At 31.3% G+C, this 20,402-nt stretch overlaps 3 protein-coding genes across 8 annotated transcripts; 1 reads left to right on the top strand and 2 right to left on the bottom strand.

Moving 5' to 3' along the window:
* Positions 1-52: 52 nt before the first annotated feature.
* Positions 53-3,099, bottom strand: LOC127064222 (uncharacterized). Of its 2 annotated transcripts, none has more exons than XM_050994944.1 (6): positions 2,615-3,099; positions 2,294-2,534; positions 1,772-2,212; positions 1,067-1,276; positions 746-990; positions 53-620 (listed from the first exon to the last, which is right to left on the bottom strand). In XM_050994944.1, the coding sequence occupies exons 1-6, from the start codon at positions 2,746-2,748 to the stop codon at positions 53-55; spliced, it is 1,839 nt and encodes a 612-aa protein (XP_050850901.1). In that variant the 5' UTR covers positions 2,749-3,099. The 2 variants fall into 2 exon arrangements, with proteins under 2 accessions (XP_050850901.1, XP_050850902.1); XM_050994945.1 differs by having other exon boundaries at positions 1,067-1,270; positions 1,742-2,212.
* Positions 3,100-3,135: 36 nt separating this feature from the next.
* LOC127064211 (protein spire) lies at positions 3,136-13,042 on the top strand. 2 transcript variants are annotated; one of them, XM_050994903.1, is made up of 16 exons: positions 3,136-3,314; positions 3,384-3,474; positions 3,696-4,008; positions 4,134-4,165; positions 4,265-4,388; positions 4,537-4,697; positions 4,788-5,009; positions 5,210-5,239; positions 5,603-5,860; positions 5,991-6,138; positions 8,612-8,742; positions 8,814-9,054; positions 9,337-9,647; positions 9,755-10,003; positions 10,080-10,375; positions 10,463-13,042. In XM_050994903.1, exons 3-16 carry the CDS (start codon positions 3,702-3,704, stop codon positions 10,704-10,706), a joined length of 2,754 nt encoding a protein of 917 aa, XP_050850860.1. In that variant the 5' UTR covers positions 3,136-3,314; positions 3,384-3,474; positions 3,696-3,701; the 3' UTR covers positions 10,707-13,042. The 2 variants fall into 2 exon arrangements, with proteins under 2 accessions (XP_050850860.1, XP_050850861.1); XM_050994904.1 differs by lacking the exon at positions 5,210-5,239 and having other exon boundaries at positions 3,159-3,474.
* A 1,193-nt stretch (positions 13,043-14,235) lies between these two features.
* LOC127064208 (polycomb protein Asx-like) lies at positions 14,236-20,348 on the bottom strand. 4 transcript variants are annotated; one of them, XM_050994897.1, is made up of 8 exons: positions 20,136-20,347; positions 19,737-19,997; positions 19,408-19,664; positions 18,206-19,288; positions 17,854-18,132; positions 16,934-17,776; positions 16,613-16,852; positions 14,236-15,920 (listed from the first exon to the last, which is right to left on the bottom strand). In XM_050994897.1, the coding sequence occupies exons 1-8, from the start codon at positions 20,143-20,145 to the stop codon at positions 15,504-15,506; spliced, it is 3,390 nt and encodes a 1,129-aa protein (XP_050850854.1). In that variant the 5' UTR covers positions 20,146-20,347; the 3' UTR covers positions 14,236-15,503. The 4 variants fall into 4 exon arrangements, with proteins under 4 accessions (XP_050850854.1, XP_050850853.1, XP_050850855.1 ...); XM_050994896.1 differs by having other exon boundaries at positions 19,408-19,667; XM_050994898.1 differs by having other exon boundaries at positions 19,408-19,667; positions 20,088-20,347.
* Between the last annotated feature and the right edge of the window lie 54 nt (positions 20,349-20,402).

Consider the following 20,402-nt stretch of genomic DNA (forward strand, 5'->3'; position numbering starts at 1 on the left):
TCTCTCTCTCTCTCTCTCTTTCTCTCTACTTTATTTTTATATTAGAAGCAAGCTATTTATCAACCTTATTTATGGCACTTAATTTCTTTTTAATTTCCAAAGCAAGTTTATATCCGAGTTCTGGTCTTCTGTCTCTTCCTTCGACCATAGCTTTTACTTGACTTGAATTTACAATAATTCCATTATTAGCTATTACATTTGCTTTTGTTTTTTCAATATCCACTAAATCAACTCCACGGCTACAATCATCGATAAGAATAGTACGATAACCGCTTGTCATTGCATCAACAGCAGTAGCACCTACGCATACGTCATATGCCAATCCGCAAATGTATATATCTGTGGTGCCTATATCTTGTAATTGTGAAGCTAATGTTGTTTCTGTTAATTTTTTATTATCCCAAAATACGGAATATGAATCTACTTCCGAATTAGTTCCTTTGTAAATTTTTATAGCATTTTTAACTATTTTTAAATCTTTATGAAGTTCAGCACCCCATGAATCCTGAACACAATGACGAGGCCATAGCCTTTGGTTTATTGAAGGTGGTCCTTTGAATGTTACAGTGTCATATACTCGAATCATTTCTTTAGACATACCATTACTTTCATCAATTTCCCTATAAAAAAAAAATATATAAAATTATATATAAAGAACTTAATAAAGTTAAGAAATAAAAAATAATAGAATTAATAGTAAAAAAACAATAAAATAAAGTATCAAGAAATTATTAGAAAGTGATACCTAAAAGGTAAATTATCAATGAAAGATACATGATCTACAGGATGCCAATCAAGTGAATAAAATACAGCATCAAATGTTACTGTTTCCAATAAACGATTAATAGGTTCAACTACTTCTAATCCGTCATGTTGTGCGGCACAATGTTTAATGTTTAAAGATCCTGATATAAAATCATTCTGTACATCCACAATAAGAAAGGCACTTTTTGGACGTGTACAAACTTTAATCCAAAGATTCCAGCATATCTGAATATATAATAATAAATTAGTAAAACACTTTTTACTTATTTACACATATATATATAAATATATTTATACACACTTCAAATTCTTCTCTGTCTATCATTCCATCATTATTTAGATCAAAGATTGAATATATTTCTTGCAATTGATCTTCTTCAAGTGTATAAACTTTACCAAGATTATTGCGAAATAAGGCACAGCATATAAGTTTAAATTCTGATACAGATAGAAATCCATCTTCATCCTTGTCAAAGGCAGTAAAACATGCATCCATGTTTGTCCACTTTAACTGTTCGTTTCCAAGTTATTTGTTTAATCAATACTTAGGGTATTTCTATGTGAACACCTTACAAAGAGCTATTTAACTAAAGTATAGTTATTAATCAAATGCTGCAGTATTGCATATATACACATTCTTTTACTAGTAATATAGGAAAAAGATTATTGATCACTGCAGTTTGCACATCATATAAGATAATCACAACTAACTATACATATGCATCCAATATCATATTTTGTTTATAATAACATTAGTTATGATATTGATTATGATAAATTAGTTTTTATATTTTCAATAAGGATCAACAATTAGAATATAGTAAAGAAGAAACATTTTATTTAAGTATAGTTTACATATCTTTTTTACTTGATTGAATTACAACAAAAAATTTCTTCTCTGAATATCTTTTTTATTATCGATTATTATATTAAATCATTGTGAAAGTCTCTGATGCGTTAACAACGATATATCAACTACTGATTCAGGTAGCAATAATTCGCTCACCTTATATTTCATAGATTCTTCATAAGCATATGTTATAGATGTATCACTTAATTTTATGTTACATTGTGCCAAAATTAAAACACAATTACGAAGACGAGCACATACTTCACGATTATCTTGAGGTACTCTAGATAAATCCTGCGTAAAGCCACCCTCTGATTTATCTGTATCTTGTGTATTAGCACCGATCCATACATAGCCATTATTTCCCAATATTAAACTAGCTCCATTCTCTAAATTGTGAAAATGAGTCTTTTTTCTTTTTATAAGAGTAGGTGGTACTTTTAACATTATCCCTTGAGATAATTTGCCATATTTTAGAACTCTTGTATGTAATGATATAGAACCATCTACAAAAGTACTTTGTACTTCTGCACAAATCAAATCTCCTTCTTGCAAGTAACGTCTCATTGTTTGTTCATCTTCAGCAGATCGTCGTCTCTGCAAAAATGACAGAATTTAGCATGCACAAGTAATATATATATATAAGTAATGTTTATTCAAATAATAATCATTTCTTACCAATTCTCCTCCTGGTAAATTTACACTAGATAATAAGAGAATTGAATCAAGTTTAGAATTTATATCAACCTTCCAACGCTTTTGTTGTACTTCAGTTATACGTCCAACAACGACATCACCAATCTCACCCTGATAACGTGCTTTCAATGGTCGTACTGATATTAGTTTATTAACTTTTTCTAAAACTCCAGCAACTGAAGCTCTTAACGTGTTTTCATCATCAACGTAAGTTCCATGACCCCTAATAAAAATACATTAAATTTTTTCTTTAGTTTTGTATGTATAACGAATATCGTTCATTATTGTACTTTGTTTTATTACCTTAAAAAATTAGGTTGACTCGAAATTTCTTCTCCAGGAGTATAAAATCGTGGTTGAACATTTTCACTTGTAATTAAATTCATATCTACTCTATCTACTGCTAAACGTACAATAATATTCGGACATTCTTCCATTGTATCTTTGGCAAATTAGTGATCGAATAGTGAAATAACTTATTTTTCTCTAAAAAAATTACTTTTATATACTACTAATTATATATTTAATACATATTTTGTATGAAATTGTAATATGAGGAAGACAAAAAATTAAGAGGTTATTATTTTAATTACAGGAAATTACATGAAATTGAAACGAGAGGGCGCTAGATTCGTATATGCAGACATGATTATTGGTTCATTCATTGGTAACTAATCTTGTAAGAAATATCACGTGATATTAATACCTAATGAAGCCGTCAGAGAGCGTCAGTGAAGCATTTATTACTTTTTAGCTTCATATTTCGTTTCACCTACTTTTAGTCAGTTTTGCTTTGAGGTTTGATATCTCTAGTCAGTTCGTATCAAATAGTGGTTGATAGCGGGATACTATTTATAAAAAAAGCGTAATAGGGTATCTCACCATTTTTAATAATATATTTAATCCTTTGACAACTAATAAATTGCATAATAATTTTATTAGTAATTCAGTTTTTTTGTAATGGTTGTGTTTACTCATGATACGCAGCAATATTATAGTTTTCGTACGTATATAATTGTTTCATGCAGTATCAAAATGTTAGACGTACAAATTTAAAGACCGTGTATTGCAGTGTACGGTTAAAACAATTACAAAATATTACGACTGTATAAACAAAGTATTCCGATCAATGATGTTCGGTTATTACATTTAGTTGTTAAAATGTAAGTATAAAATTTATACATGACAAAAAACTTAATATTGTTTAGTGCGAATAATTTAAATGTGATGTTAAAATGAAAATTATTTTTCTTCTCAATATATTCATATCAATTACAAAACATGAAAATAAAAATTTCATTTCTTTCTAAACAATTTATTTTTGATAGAATAAAATTATATATTTAATAAATTTTTAAATAATTATTATATATATATGATCTAGACAAATATGACAACTACGGAGATGAATTCAATATCAGGCGAGGAAAGTAGTGAGGCTTCGGATGAAGAAGCAAAATCAGAAATTGGAATGTCTGAAAAATCAAGCAAAACATCTTTATGCAAACTTGATGAAAAAGGTCGATTAAATCTTCAAAATATACTGTCATCCTTCAATGGTCCTGTTGGCGAAGAACAAGCATGGGCATTATGTTATCAGGCTGCTAAAACCTTATCTTCTCTTCCACAAAATAAGTGTTACAAGCTGTCAAAGTTATCACAAATATTTCTTCACAAAGATGGCAATGTTTTTATAGGTAAAATATTATCTCATTCTTGTATTTTTTTAATCATCAAAGAGGTTTTAAAAATTTATTTATAAATAAAAAGTATTTATTCCCATAAATAACAACTATTAATTTCTTTTATTTTTTTTTTATAGATACAAAATGCTCAGTTGTCCCTGAACAAAAAGTAAGTAATAAAAAAATTATCAGTGTAAATATTAATTTTATATTATTATTTTAAAATATAATAAATAGTAATGAATATAAATTATATTTTTTTTTATAGGCAGTTTATTATCTGGGAACTATAATTTTTAAAGCTCTTGATTTTGGCTCTAAAAAAGGAGAAGAGAGAACTTTGCCCCCAGCTTTGGAGAAGCTTGTTACACTAATGACAAATTCAGATCAAGGTTAAAATATTCTATATTTTTTTCTATATTTTATAATCGTATTTCAAACAATATAAAAGAGAAAATCTAATAGCACACATTACAACAAATTATTTCTTATAAAATCCATGACATAATCTCTTGGTTATAAATGGATCATTGTTAACAGATTCTAAAACTGAGACAGATACAGAACGTTTACAAGAAACAGATGATGAAGGTATTGAGAGAGATTCTGGAGAAATGGATATAGACGAATTCGTTATGGAAGAAACTGATTCCCCATATGAAGGAAATTCATCTACATGTTCTTTGAAACATGTTTTGAATGTAAATTTGATATATTTGTTTAATTCAAAAATATGTATATTTATATTTTGAATATTATAATTTATATAAATTTGTTTAATTGATTTATAGTTATGTACTATACATATGGAGACTACAACTGAAGTAGCAGAGATGCATTATCGTGCTGTCATACGGGCATATGTAGCAGAAGCATTGGAATTATCTCAATTTTTAAAAAAAGTTGCAACAAATAAGCTTCACGAGAGTGAAAAAACGTCACTTACTACAGATAATTCGAAACACGGATCAACATCGTTACACGAATTAGATACATTAGGTTTCAATGATTGGGTAAGTTGTATAAACAAAAACGTAAAATATATAATTTGTAATTTTTTTGTCAAATTTAACTTATCTTGTTTTTTATGCAAGTGGCATAAAGAAAGAAAGAAAAAAAAAAGAAATCTTAGTCGCATCGATGTATGCCAGTATTTTTTGTTTTCAGTGATAAAATTTTTAACGTCTATTGATTTGTGTGTCTGCTCTTATAGACTGACATTAGGATTTGGAGAGCTATACAAGTACGTCATTATTGATAATTGTGTGTACAGTGTAAACTGATAATACGTTTCATAATCATAAAAAGATAGTTTGGTGCATGCCGCATGATTAGATATATGTATACATAATGCATATGCATATAGATATGAACTATCTAAAACATACCACTTAAATAACTGCTATAATTTTGAATCTGTAATATGAACATCATTATGTATATACTTTTCAAGACAGTACGTGTTATATTTATAAATAAAAAAATAAAAAAAAAAAATTCACACGAATGCAAACATTTCGTTACGTGTTGCGTTGTTGGTGCGACGTATTCATGTAAATCATTATTTATAAAATATCGTTAAATTATGTATATAATATATTCACAGGCAAGATTTTGGGTTCAAGTTATCAGCGAGTTAAGGAAAGGCGTTAAATTAAAAAAAGTAGAAGCCAATTTACAATCACGAGGGCAAGGACAGAGACGAGGTGCAGAATTCGAATTAACGCCTTATGAAATTTTAATGGACGATATTCGGGAACGAAGGTATCGTCTGAAAAAGACACCATCGCCAACACCCTATTCAAAGAAGGATGTTCATGCTATTATTCTTGAATTTATTCGAAGCCGGCCACCTTTGAAAAAGGTAACAGGTAGTTTTAATTGATTAAGAGACAATATTAAAATCGTTTCAAGTATTGTAATAAAAACAACGATCGGACACACATATATATATACATTTTAATAATAATACTTGACCTTTTAAATATTAAAAGGCATCCGAGAGACAATTACCTCCCTTACGGAAGGAATGCACTCTTCGAGAATTGCTGATGGAGAGTATAAAAAAACCCCCGAAGCCTTTACGATCGTCACGAGACAGATGGCAAATTCCTACGGTTGAAGAAAGAGCACGATCGAATGGTGAGTCTAAATATTTTATTATTTATTCGACACCGCCGTTTCGCTTTTAATGTTGTAAAACTCTTACGTGACATTCATTGATATTTGACGTCGTTAAATTAATGCACGATAATAAACGTCGTCGAGATGTACTCTCTGCTTTTTCCTATCATGTATCCCATAATAAACTTACGTTAAGTGTTATATCATTGTATAAATAGTTGCAATAAAAAAAAAAAGAAAAGAAAAAAAAATGCAAACGAAAGTAAAATATGCAATGTACTGCAGATACATGTATCTCTGTTACGAGGTCACGTATGCGCGTTAATGTCCAATTTGCGATGACGGAACGTGCGATATGCACGTGTAGCGGCTGCTTTCGCGAGCAAAGTATACCTTCATGTATATATACAAGCAAAAGAAAAGAAGCAAATTGACGTAGATCATGCGCAGCGATCGACGCGCGCAATTCTAGCGTGAACGTGTAGACGCTTACACGATTATGAAAATGTTTAGGCGGTTTACTTTAAAATCGAATCTAATCAAAAAGAAAGGATACCAAATCAACCTGGCATATGTTTCTCTAGGGTTTATATTCCATTACGAAGGATCGATCTCGATCGATAGATCTACGTAGATACGATATGTATACATACATACATACGTATATATATATATATATATATATATATATATATATATATATATATATATATATATAGTACCTATGGGTGCTGTTTAAAATGCAATAAAAGTGGTAGAGTCCGCATCGTATTTTTGCTCACCTGTGGGATCCACTCGCATCAAAATTGCTTTGAATGAATCATGATTTGTGGCGCTGTTGGCTAGCTGGCTGACTGGCTGGCTGGCTGGTTAGCTAGCTGACTGACTGTAAAAAGGGAGAGACTCCGTCGACGATCAATAACCGAAAGCGTGTGCACCACTAGTGGAGAGAAAGAGAAAGAGATGCGGAGACGACGGTGGCGGCTGAGACATTCTCCGAGTTGCGATCGGAGTAGTAACGCGAGATCTCGATCGACGCTTACCCAACAAACGTTTTATCATCACCCTTCTTATTTTCGCTCGTTTTCTAATCGACGAGTCTCCTATTCATTTTTGAGTTCCCTTCGTTTTCGTTCTTCCACTTCTTCGCTTCTAAAAGGGGAGAATTCGCTCGCTCGTGAAAAAGTCCATACGAACTATCGACTTTCGGAATAGGTCAAGCACGTCGTCGAAGATATCCGTATAACAACGAGAGCACGTGCCTTTAAACATTTCGCTCCCCTCTGTCGAGGGAACAATTTCAATTATTTCTTTTTCTTTCGGGTTTCTTTTATTTTTTTCTTTTGTAGTCTTCACGAACGGATACGTGAGAAAAAAAAACGCGTGTGGAACGGGACAAACATTGGTTGATTTAGTGTAACGGTGCACGACGAGAGATCTTTGCAAGAGAAATATGAAGCTAGAACGATATGATAAAGACGGTATGATTTGGTGTCCTTCTTGAAAAGATTTTTTTAATCTTCTCCAAGAAGATTCCTTTTATCGCGTCTAACAATATCGTCTATTTAAAATCAGTGGCTTAAGATCACATACGGTAAATCGTATTGAATTTTCGATTGTCCTTTCATCTAAATGATAATAAGCGATATATCTAAAAGAGAAAGGACTAGAGAGAGAGTGATGTTACTCGCTGTGGGTGGCGAATCACGTAGGATAGTGTTAGGTGAAGTGCCACCGATTCAACCGGAACAGGAACAAGAACCTGCTCAAGATGTTGCGGCTCAATGGTTGCAGTCCGATGATCAAACTACCACCACTACGACGACGACGACGACGACGAACATGACGAAAAATAATCGGGGTACTCCTGGTCTTGTTCCGGTACCACAACCACGACAAAGGATTGGAAAATTTGAAAATCGCGTATCCGGAAATAGGAATCGTAAGTCGCGTAGAAGACGCATTACGACGACAGGTAATCATCACATCCATCGCATTACTAGAATCGTTGAAGATACTCTTCGTGTACGTTTACAAATAATTGTGTTGTTATCCTGCTTCTCTCAAGATATTTTTCTAAATACATATTTTTTTCCAGACGTTTGACCGGTGATTTCCCAGTGCAAAATGCTAAACTATATCTACAAAATAAAAGTTGTTTTAATGTATATCTCTCATGCATCATATATCATGTTATCATTTTTATTTATCTCGTTGGAGAGGTCGCTCGACTATTCGTCATATTTCTTATTCGTAGATATACTTTCTCATTTGTGTAATTACATATTTATCGTATTTATGTATTTGTGAAATTAGAAAATTTTGTCCGTTGGCACAATTCAATAAAGTTCGAATATAAATGAATAAAATACGACGATACACATAATGTGTGTCATATATCAATCATATTTCATTAAGACCTGTACTTTTGACGCTTCATACGTCTAATTGAATTAAAGAGTAACTTAAGATTGAAAAATTAAATTTACAGAACAGACATCCGACGGTAATAACGTGAAAGAAAATGGGTCACCGACCGTACCAAAGCCTGCTCGTAGAGATTCCGACGGTTTAAATACCAGACGGACTAGAAAAGTGATCCCCGTTGATTTCGATTTGAAGGTGTAGTGCCAATCGACTGTTTGCTTTCTTAATTTGATTTATATAACAAATATTTTTATTCCTATTTGTAGCTAGATGCGGAAGATGAAGACGATGAGGATTATAGCGATGAACTGAACGTAGCGAGATTCGAAGAGGAAGACGAGGCCTATGATTACCCATTTGAAAACCGTGATATTTCAAACGATAATAAGGATCATGATCACGAGAGAGACGACGACGATGCGGATTCAGCGAATCCTTGGAAAAAAACTGGTGGTCTTCGACTTACGAGAAACGAGTATCATCGTTTCTGCGATACTCAACTGGAATGTAATGATATGCGTATATAATTTATTTTCAAGAGAAATATTTTTATATATTAATTCAGCGTGTGTATAATTTTACACTTTAACCTTTAATGCATGAAAAATTACTTGATTGACCTTTGTTATATTGTCCCTTGAACTTAAGTGTTTTGGTTCTAAACGCGTTAAAATAAATAATGATTATATATATATATATATATATATATATATATATATATATATATAATAAAAATCAATACATATCGAAATATTATAAATAATCGTGATGTTACCTCTTAATTCACAGCATACGATCTTGCGACTCAATGCCCATCTAGAAGAGCTTCGGCAAGGAAACACGCAGCTAGGCGCAATATAGCTCTTACATCTTTTACTGGGACAACGTCTCTTCCTCATTCCAGACCTCAAAGTCGACAATACATAAGCATAACAGGATCTACTTTGAGTCAAGGCACTAGTCCAAATATTAGTCTTAATCCAAGTCCAAGTCTTAGTCCTCAGCCTAGAGCGAGACAGCCTCGGAGATCGAATACGGTTGTTGAAGGCAAAGATAATTCCGAGGATCGGAACGTTGATTGGCAAGAAGATAATACCCAGGTAAAAAAATTATGAAAAAATGATAGAAACCAATTTTAACATTTTGATATTATTCGAACGATGATTATTGTTTTTTTTCTCTCTCTCTCTCTCTCTCTTTTTTTTAGAAGCCTACTTTAGGTGATATGTTTTTTGATGAAAGACTTTCATTAACGCTAGAAGAAATCGTACATATTCGTAGCGTATTGACTAAAGCCGAATTGGAATCATTGCCTGTCGAGGGTCAAGTGAAAGAAGACGTAGAGAAAAGACGTGTTTGTTTCTTGTGTCTGAAAACAAGATTTGGTTTATTAGGGCCATGGGGTCAACGTTGTCGTCTTTGCGAAAGAACAGTCTGCGTGAAATGTTACTCTAAAGTTAGTAATATATTTGTCGAAGTATCTTCTGTTATTTAAAGGGACTCTTTTCTGTTATTGTTAATAATAATTGTAGATGCGGATTCCAACCGAACATTTTGCTCATGTACCGGTGGTATTATTGTCTCCTGGTTTATTGTTATCACCATCATCTTCTGAACCAGATACAAGTGGAAAAAATTCTTGGTTAAGAGGTACTGGAGCAGTTGGTTCAGCGCCAGCTTCACCAGCTTCTAGGCGTAAAGATTCTGCATTGCGAAGTATAACACCTTCCTCTACTCCTGCCACTACACCCCTTTCGGCCGTAACGCCAACTTCGATTCCTTCATCTAGTTCTCGGCGAGACATTGATACTTGTGCTACGGAGAAAAGGTATAGCTTCTCAGTTACTGAACGTATATCTATCGTATAGTTATTAATATTATAATAAGTCTTCAATATGTAATAATGTATTTATAGAAATTATAAAGGAAGTGGTAGTCCAGCAACTACCACAACTACAAAAGCATTTTCAACATTTGCTAGTCCAAGTTCCGAACAACGATTGGCGGCAGAACGATTACGAGGTGTTGCTATGGTTGTCTGTCACGACTGCCGGATCATGGTGATACAAATTATTAAAAGTTCGAGGACAACTCGAGCTACGATACGCAACAATGTTATTTCTCGTCTTACTTTAAGTCTCTCACCTGCATATGTTTAAAATCTCTTTACTGAGCTAAAATCCAAAAATATTATAAAGCTCGGTTAAAAAAAAAAAGGAAAAAAAAAAAGAAAAAAAAATAGACAACCCTGCAGTTCTAGTGATGGAAGATAATCTTAAAGAAAAAAATGAATATAAAATAATGTAAGAAATAACCTGTAGATTATAGATCCTTTTTCTTGTACAATATCACTGTTGATCTTCCACAGATACATTCCAAGTGGTAACTAAGCACAGTTTAAAATCTGTGATTACATCTTTGGCATGATCAAAGAATAAAGCAGGGGATGTATATAAATCTTAAGATATGTTATTAAATAAGTTTAATTATATGAGTAACATTATTTTGGTATATTTGTTTCAGCTTGTGCTAAGCGCAATTATATTACATTTTATAAGGAACAACCACTCATATAATATATTGCACATACCCTCATTGGGGATATTGAAAAAAACAATTTATTATATTTGAATTAGTAATGTTTTCGTACATTCTTAGTCCTTATATAGAACGTTTGCTGATATATTTACTTTTGCAATAATTGCATTAAATTTCAGATTTTTACTATCTTGGAAAATATAATTTAGTTGTATAGTTATACTTTTAGAAAATATATAAAGAAATAAAATATAACGCGATCAAAATACTTGCAAAGCATTTTGTATTGCTGGCAAAAAGATCTTCCTCCTAATATATTTATTATGTTCTTTAAATAAGAATGTAGTACTTTCTGCCCTATTACATAAATTAAATTAAACGTCTACATTATTAGAAAACGAAAAATCATATATTGTATAGAAAAGAAAATACTATATTATAAAAGAGTTATCAATGCATCAATATTATTAAAGTTCAGCAAATGAATCTTATAAATCAGAATACACAATAATATTTGGTATAGCATATAAATATATATTAATGCTTGAGCATAAGTAAATTGTTAAATGCATGCAATTTAAAAGATATCTATTATATAATGCCATTTTGTTTGCTTAAAAAGCTAATGTCCTATTTATGTTTCTATATAATAATTTATTTTCTTTTTTTTATTTCAGTACCTGAAACATTATTAGAGATTTAAGTTTATTATACTAGTACAGAACTTGTATTTCATTTAAATTATAATATCTACTTTATTCTATAATATTACAAATACAATGTGAAATGTATCGGTTGCAGCCTAAATATTTTTTTATGATATATAAAAAATAATAAATATATATTTTTTATTGCTTTTTATATATCATAAAGGTTGCAGTATCATTAAATTACAATGAATTAAAGTTATATTTTATTTAAATGTGCAATGAAAAATAATATTAGATCTGTACGAAGTTTAAACGAATTTTGCGCGAAAAGTTAAACTTTATCGTGTCACATTACTCTACAATAATAATAATTTGCTGACATTAAAAGAGATAATTATATGTAATATGTGTGCAATACTAATTTATTTTGATCGGTCAAGAAATCGACCAAATCAGTAAGCCTAAAAATTATTACGATTTTTTTATTTTTGCAGTCTTATGCACAATAGTTGATTCAATTTAATTTAAATTTTTTATATGTGCTTACATAATATATAAATTGGATTTAATTTTATTTATACTGTTTTGTACTGATTTGTTCTTGTAAATTAATTTAATTAGAATGTACACTCTGAAGTTGAACATTCTTCTATAATTGCATATATTTATATATTGTGCCTACTATTAATTCATAATAGTTGTGTATGAATTTATTGTACAGTATTATTATTTATTCAATGATAATATTATTTTTAGTAAAATTTATTTGTAATTTGCAGCATATATTCATAAGAAATATTTAAAAATAATTAATTTTTTTTTTATATAGATATAATTTAAAATACATTGCTAAAAGAAAAGAGAGTGGATGAAAGATTACTAAATGTAAAAATACATTCATGTGGTTTGCATTGTAGTCATGTCTATAAAATGTTCAAATATAATAAAGTGAACGTTTATCTAAATATAATTAAAACTATCACAAAAATAGGAAGTACAAATATGATCTGATAATTGCTGCAAGTTGTGATATGGAATAGTCTAATGTACAAAGATTATTACAGTTGAAGTTAAATTGCGTTAGAATTGTAAAATATTTTAAAATATAATTGTAGAAATAATATTACAGAAAAAAAAATAAATTTATTAATATATAATAATCAGTACACAGCTATATATAATGAATACTGTTTATTAAAAAATGGATTTATTTATTTTTATGGAGAGGGGGTTAATCAATATATAATTTTCTGTAAATTGTTTAATGTGCAATTTTCGCACAAATAAATCTGCAGTAGACCACTACACATATGTATGAGTCTACCACACTTATTAAGTAAAACCCAAGTCACATACATGGAAGAAACTAATAATAAAAGATACATGTGCTGAATGGATAAACAATTCATTTTATATTAGAAAAAATTAAAATAATTATAATTTATATTTTGCTAGACATATCCATATATGTATATGTATGTGATACGAAATAATAGAGATTTTTATTTAAAGAAGTAAAGATAGTCTCTGTCAACTTCTACTATTATATGAAAATTTTGTATTTTAAAAACAGACAAAGAATTTGAGTAGCCCTAATTTTGTATTTCAGTCTCTATGCATCTATTATGATTATGATAATCAGTTCTGCTGCTTTAAATTGAAGATATTTACTGACCACAATCTTAAATTCCTTTATATTTTAAGTACTTTAGTCTTGGTCAACACAGTTGGATAGATACATGTATATTTGTAGTTTTTTTTTTCCCTTATACAATATTGCAACAATGTACTTCAACACACATATATATATGTGTGTACGTGTGTATATATATATATTGTTTTTTTTTAATTTACTTATATAGTAGCTATTACAGACTTTAATTTTTAGCAGGCATTTGCAGAAGAATGTCAAGTATATTTGTCAAGTATACTTTCTGATATACTTTCACAATTCGAATATTTCACCAGAAATTGATAAAAATCATGACTGTCATTAGAATAATTGGAGTGAATAATTATTGTTATAGGGCTACTTTACCTTGCATATCTTAACTCTTCTGTAAAACGCTCTATGTGCAAATTCATTTCGAGAAGAATTGTACATACGATTAAGCCATGTACAATCTGCGTATTAAACTAATTCACACACGATAAACGAATATGATTTTATTTACATTTGAGCGACAAATACATCGATTATTCTACTGAAATTTAATTATATAATTACTAATATCGATGAATAAAATATAACATGAAAAAAAAAAAAATATTACGCGCGAAGCCAAGAGTCCCTATATATCGCAATGACAATCGTACACGATTGAAGTCGTATCAATGATATAATAAAGTTACAAATGAGCAATGAACAAATATATAAAAATGAGTAATTATAATGTTGACTATATACAAAATGTAATGTCAATTGACGAAATTGATTTCTTCTTAAGTTACACGGTACTAATGAAAAATGAATAATGGACTTAGAAAGATGTTTTAGAGATTATCTATAACAAAATAAGATGTAACAGCTAAATTGATTCTTCACTGTTTAATTGATTGTAGCTCTAATATACTATATAGTAAATAGCATTCCTGTACACCATGGCCTATCTTGCACGTATTTAAATAATACCATAATTAATATTATGCAAATGACATTTCAAACTCTGTTCTAAAGTGTCATACTTTAACAGTCTCCTTGGGGGACTTAAGAAAGTCATTATAAGAGATCATTATATAGTCTTATGACCACCATGTACAGGGATATTTCCTACACAATGAGAATGAATTTAAATTTGCATTAATAAATAAATAGCGCGCGATGCATATTACAGAATGTAATATTGAGTGGAAGACGGTATTAGAGTCGGACTGTAAGAGATTTACTTCTTACTGCAAATCTGAGTTGCAAGGATACAGTTGAAATTCATATTTATAAATACTAACAACTTCTGGAATAATCACGTTTATGGTATTATTGGATTAAGATACTAAATATTGTTATGAGAGATAATTATATTGTGATAATGTTTAAATATAATATGATATGTAATGAGATTTTATACAGTTAAATAATAATATCGTACCAATAAGATAAACGTGAAATTTAATAAAATCGAATTATGTCATCACAGAAAACAAAATTCCAGCGATAAAAATATAAGACGTTTTATATCATAAAGCACAATATAATAGATACATTATCCTTCCACGCGTTAAAAGATTTAAAACAAAAAGAGATAGAGAACGGATAAAAGAGCGTGTATATAAGAGAGTATAAAAAAATTTGTCTGTACAAAACATAATATACAAATTATCATAAAATAGTAAATTATTTCATAATGTAAAATATACTGGATCAATATTCTAACATATTATATATACGTACATAAAGTTGTTAAATAACAAAAATAAAATGAATGCTCAATTCAATATGAATGTCAGAGATTAATATGATAACTAAACAAATTTAATTTCTTTTAAACTATATCCTTGATACCCTTGTCACGTAGAATAGTATTAATATTAAAGTGCTGATGATAAACTATCAGTTTCTTTTGTAGCATTAGTTTCTTTTTGTCTATTTTCTAGAACCACATATAATACTTCGAAAAATTGTCCAAGGAGGTGACTATGTCACAATTGAATAAATCATAATATAACGTTCACATACATGGCTGCAAATACTGTTCGACATTTTTGTTTGATATTCAACACTTTCTTCCTAGTGTTAATTACCTTTATATATAAACAATTAATAGATGACAATTAACGTATAAGACAAGTAGCGCAGATACGCTGTGGTCCAATGCAATCGTCGTGACAAAAGGCACCGCATTGTCGACAGATTACCATAGCACCCCGCATATTGCAATCGCAAGGGGGTGGCGGATCTCCACCCATAATCATACCAGGCGCTCCAGGTTCAGCTCCGCCTGCTCCTCTGCCATCGGTACCTCGTGCCTTTAGCGTAACTGCTTGATGTGAACCCTCTCCTGCACTTGCTGGTCTACCTCTAACCAAATGTACTCCAACACCCATTCCTGCAATTTGAGGAGGTAATGGTGGTGCAGATGACGCTCTTGGTGCACCATCTCCGACACCTGTCCTTTGCACAAGAATGTATTGTCCAAGTGCACTGGTAGCTGTAGATCCTAACTGCGCTACTGTATTGCTTTCTGTAACCTAATAATTTCCCGATTATGCAATTAGCTACGGAATAACGCTATATTATTATTTTATTGTATACATCATTGAATTATTTACACGTAAAAGTATTGTTATTATTTCTTACAACAACAATGAAATTTATAGATTTATAATATCTTTTTGGAATTTGCTACCTTTTCGATGTGTATATCACTATACTTTTTCAACTATCTATTAGAAACTCAGAACTAGGATAAAGATTTGTCTGTCAAGTACCTGTATGATACAGAGATCGTATCAAGCCACACGCAAGATTAGCACTGTACACAGAGAAAAATATAAAATAGTATACTGACCAGGCTTGAGTTTCTAATCTATGCAAATGCATCAAGTACAGAAATATACAATATCAAAAATGAAAAGAAAAAGCAGCATTATGAATCAAAGAAATATCGACATACATATAAATACATACAATATCATTGCTTGTATTACAATTATACACATTGTGCAATACAATTATACAATGTATATTTCCTATTTTAATTCTTTACTATTTGATCACATTTAATGTTTGATTATTTGATTCTATGGTCAAACATTAAGCCATTATCAATGGATAGTTTATGGATAGCAAAGTCTGTATTCAAAATATTAGACATAAAATCCCAAAAAATACATATATAAATGGTAAACTTATTAAAACAAAATGAAACATTAGAACATACCTCTGTAGATGTTGCTTGACGTGCTGTAGCAAACACATGCCTAAGCATGACAGCTTGAGGCTTATTTTGTCCTTGCTTATTATGTTGCATTGATTGTTGTGTTTTTTGAGTTTTAAGTGTTGTGATTGTTCGCCCGCCAGACTTACTAGTTGTAAACGCTCCATCACCTCTTGCTAACAAACTAGGTGGTGGTTTAAGATGGGCTTTAAGTTGATCTCTATTCGGTGAACTTTGTATTACCTAAAATGATATCATGAGTGATAGTATTATTTATCATGTACGTATAATACATCTAAACAAAAATCAGGACGTTGGCATTACCGCTTGACAAATTTGATAGCTGCGTTCTAAATTAACAGCTCCTGGTGGTTCCTTAGTTGTACCTCTGGATCTTCCTCCCCCCTGTTCTTTGTTACTATTCCTAGAACCTCTTTGATTTCCTTGATTATTAGAACGAGATGTTCTTGAAGAAACTGACACAGTTGTATTGTGATACTGTTGTGGTTGTTGCTGCTGTTGATGTAAAGTGGCGACGATTTGACGCGATTGTGTAGGTGTTGTTGCTTGATGTTGAACCATAATAGTATTTTGTGCTCTATTCTGTGTTTGCACTCCAATTCCAACTGGTACTGTATTTTGAATTTGATTTTGTGTCACATTATCACGAATATTATTATGCAGAATATTATTCTGTGTGTTCAACTGTACAATTTCATCCTGTGCTCTCATAATGTTAACCTGCGGAGTTGAGTTCGGCTGATTTTGTAACTGAGTCGAAATTGCAGTAGCATTGTTCAATACTGGTGTTGTATTTTGCTCTGAATGAAAACTGGTTTGTACAAATCTAATAGACTGCAATTGTGGAAAGGCAATAATTGGTGGATTCTGTGATTGAAGATTCTTCATTATGCAACTTGTTCCTGGATTGCCAATTGCTAAGCTTTCAGATTGGAAAGGAGTTCCTTGAACGACGGGAAGTTGAATACAGTTAACAGATTCAACAGTAGCGTCTGAGTTTATGAATTGTTGTGCAGCATTTGTTGATTCAGTTGTAGCAGGTGTTTCACCACATTCATCTTGTGTAGTCACTGTAATATTAGCAGCAACCGAACCGTCTAAAGCAGCAGCTACTAAAGGCCAGGGAACTTGAAGTTCTTCTTGTGTCTATAGAACAATCAAAAAAGATAAAAAATCATAAAGAAGAAGAACACTTCTATACCATACATTTTTTATTTACATACCCTATTGTTATTATTGATGGTATTAACAGCAGGATCTACTGTCCAACTACACTCTAACATTTCTGAACAAACATAATTATTCGCTTCCCTCAAAGCTTCATCTTCATTTCCGCCAGTTACGTCTTGCGGCCCTCTAACATCTTCTACTTGTGCAGTCACCTGAGCCTCTGTTTCTTCAGTATTATTTGATTCCATTTCCATACTCTCTAAAATAGGATACATAATTTCTTCTGGGCATCCTGAAATTTCTTCATAAGCTTCTCGCATTTCCCCGCGTACCTAAATATTATACATATATATTATCGCATAGAAGGAGAGAACATTTAAGGAATATTTCACACTTACTTCTTACCTCTAGCTCGTGTATACGTTGCAAAGTTTCACTATCAATTTCCATTCCCTCAGGAATTTGTGACTCACCATCTGCTGAATTTTCATGTGAGACTGGCCCTGATTCTGATTGTGTATTATTAACCATCAAATTTGATTCATCCATCACAATATCACTTGTTCTAACTTGAGAATGTGTCGGTGAATTTCCAAGTGCAGTACTAGTTTCACAATCTGTTATTTGATAAATTTGATCATCAGAAATTTGGGTAATTTGTTCTTTTGATATTTGAGATATTTGATCCACCGAAGTTTCAGGTGTACATTCCTTGGGCAATTGTGAGTTTGGCTCTTCTAAAGATACATGTTCTGATTGTTCATTAGATTTTGATGATGAATTATCCTCTAATAAAGTTCCTGTATTTTCTTCTGCAACTTCAAGAAGGTGATCTTTGACATCCACTTCCACTTCCTTATGATTTTCCTGTACCTCTTCTTCCATATATGTATCTACATTCTTTTCTTGACAAATTTGATTTTCTATCTCATTATTTTTTGGTGTTTCTTCTGTAACATCATTAACATGAATAGCATCATCTATCCTTTCCTGACATAATTGTGTGCTTACTGCTATTTCTACAGAGTCAGTGTGTATAGATTCATTATATTCAGTTGATAAAAGATTTGCTTGCTCTTCCTGTGCATCATTTATATCTTCTGTGTTATTCGTATTAATGTCAATTTTACAACTGTCTTCCTCAATTTTATCTTCTGACAATACAATAGGACAATGAGTATTTTCTGATGTAATTGTATCAATATTGTTTTCTAAACGTAACCTTAGGCTCGAACGTGTAACCGCACCACTAGATCGTGATTCATTAATACAATGAAGACCCGATCTTAGTTTAGGTTCACGTTTTTCACCCCAAATGGGTTCAAAATGTTTTACTTTCCAAGGATCTAATTTATTTTTGTCACGCTCTGCTTCCATCTTTAATCGCTGTTGATTTTCTGGAGTAAATTCTCCTTCTGCTAATCGTTTACGCCATTCTAAACAAGCTCGAGCAAAAAACTCATTATTTAATCCAGAAGTTGCTGCATCCTAAATGTATATAACATATTGGATCAATTAATAAATATTTAATAAAAAAAAAAATGAAATAAGTATTATTAATAGATGTCAAAGAGGACAACAATTATCCTTTACTTCAAAGTACCAACCTGTCTGTCAACGGCAGGTAAAAGCTGTGCGAGTTTTCTCTGATATAAAGGAGGAAGGCCTTGGAACGTATGCCTGTTTAAAAGAGCACGTAAACTTGTACTAGCTAAAATGCTTGCTGGTGATTCAAGATCTACTAAACCAGCTTCTAATTGTGCAGTTGCAGATAATCTCTTTGTTGAACGTCTTCGTCCTGATTTTAAACTAAATCCTGGCAAACTAGCCAAAACTTCCCTCATTGTTGCAGCAGGTTCTTCAACTACTATCGATATAAAAAATTAACATCTATCGGCGATTAGGAACATCAAACAAAATAAGTCATTGCAGATACCTGTATTGATGTGTTGTACATTGTTGACCGGAGGTGGTGGTTCGTTTGGTGGAGGTGGTGGCAGTGGCTTAACAACGATTCTTGGCAAAGTACGAGAATTTCCTGCTGCTATGGTGGTATTTTTCCTACGTCTCTTGGCTTGTTGCCGCAATGCATGTTTGATAACTTTCTTACTGTGCACCATGCTAGAATAACCGGAACAACCTGGACCAGATTCACATCCTTCTTTAGACAGTTCAACATCAGTGTCCATGACAGCACCTATCCATTTGACAGTATTGAAGAATACATAGTGTGATAGTATGCAATTGTATTGATTAAATTTTTTGACTACATTTTGTAAGAACAAACCTTACAAACGCCTTCTCGTATTAAAGAAATAAACATAACATCTCTCACCAACAATCATTCAGTAACATAATCGTTCAATGTGACTGTAGAACAACGAACTAATTTTTAATATATCCCGCAATCCATCGTTCATCAAAGATAGTAAACACACGGTATCGACCGAACATTCAAATTTAAAAAATTTTTTTAAACTTTTAATAAAATGTCATTCGTTAAGATTCGCAAACTTCCTCTTCTTTCGGCCATATTGTATTTGTATATTTATACCATAAGAGCGCTATTCGCGAGCTCGTACGAATGAGCTGTCCTCTGGCG

The sequence above is a fragment of the Vespula vulgaris genome, chromosome 5 (assembly GCF_905475345.1).
Source record: "Vespula vulgaris chromosome 5, iyVesVulg1.1, whole genome shotgun sequence".
Lineage (NCBI taxonomy): Eukaryota > Metazoa > Arthropoda > Insecta > Hymenoptera > Vespidae > Vespula > Vespula vulgaris.

Coding starts and splice junctions, on each gene's coding strand:
- LOC127064222 (XM_050994945.1), bottom strand. CDS start 2,748: ATGGAAGAATGTCCGAATATTATTGTACGTTTAGCAGTAGATAGAGTA. Junction 2,213..2,293: donor ATTTACCAGGAGGAGAATTG/GTAAGAAATGAT, acceptor TCATTTTTGCAG/AGACGACGATCTGCTGAAGA. Junction 991..1,066: donor TAGACAGAGAAGAATTTGAA/GTGTGTATAAAT, acceptor TTATATATTCAG/ATATGCTGGAATCTTTGGAT.
- LOC127064211 (XM_050994903.1), top strand. CDS start 3,702: ATGACAACTACGGAGATGAATTCAATATCAGGCGAGGAAAGTAGTGAG. Junction 4,009..4,133: donor AGATGGCAATGTTTTTATAG/GTAAAATATTAT, acceptor TTTTTTTTATAG/ATACAAAATGCTCAGTTGTC. Junction 4,166..4,264: donor CAGTTGTCCCTGAACAAAAA/GTAAGTAATAAA, acceptor TTTTTTTTATAG/GCAGTTTATTATCTGGGAAC.
- LOC127064208 (XM_050994896.1), bottom strand. Junction 19,289..19,407: donor TACCTGCCGTTGACAGACAG/GTTGGTACTTTG, acceptor ATATACATTTAG/GATGCAGCAACTTCTGGATT. Junction 15,921..16,612: donor GTCAAGCAACATCTACAGAG/GTATGTTCTAAT, acceptor GGAAATTATTAG/GTTACAGAAAGCAATACAGT.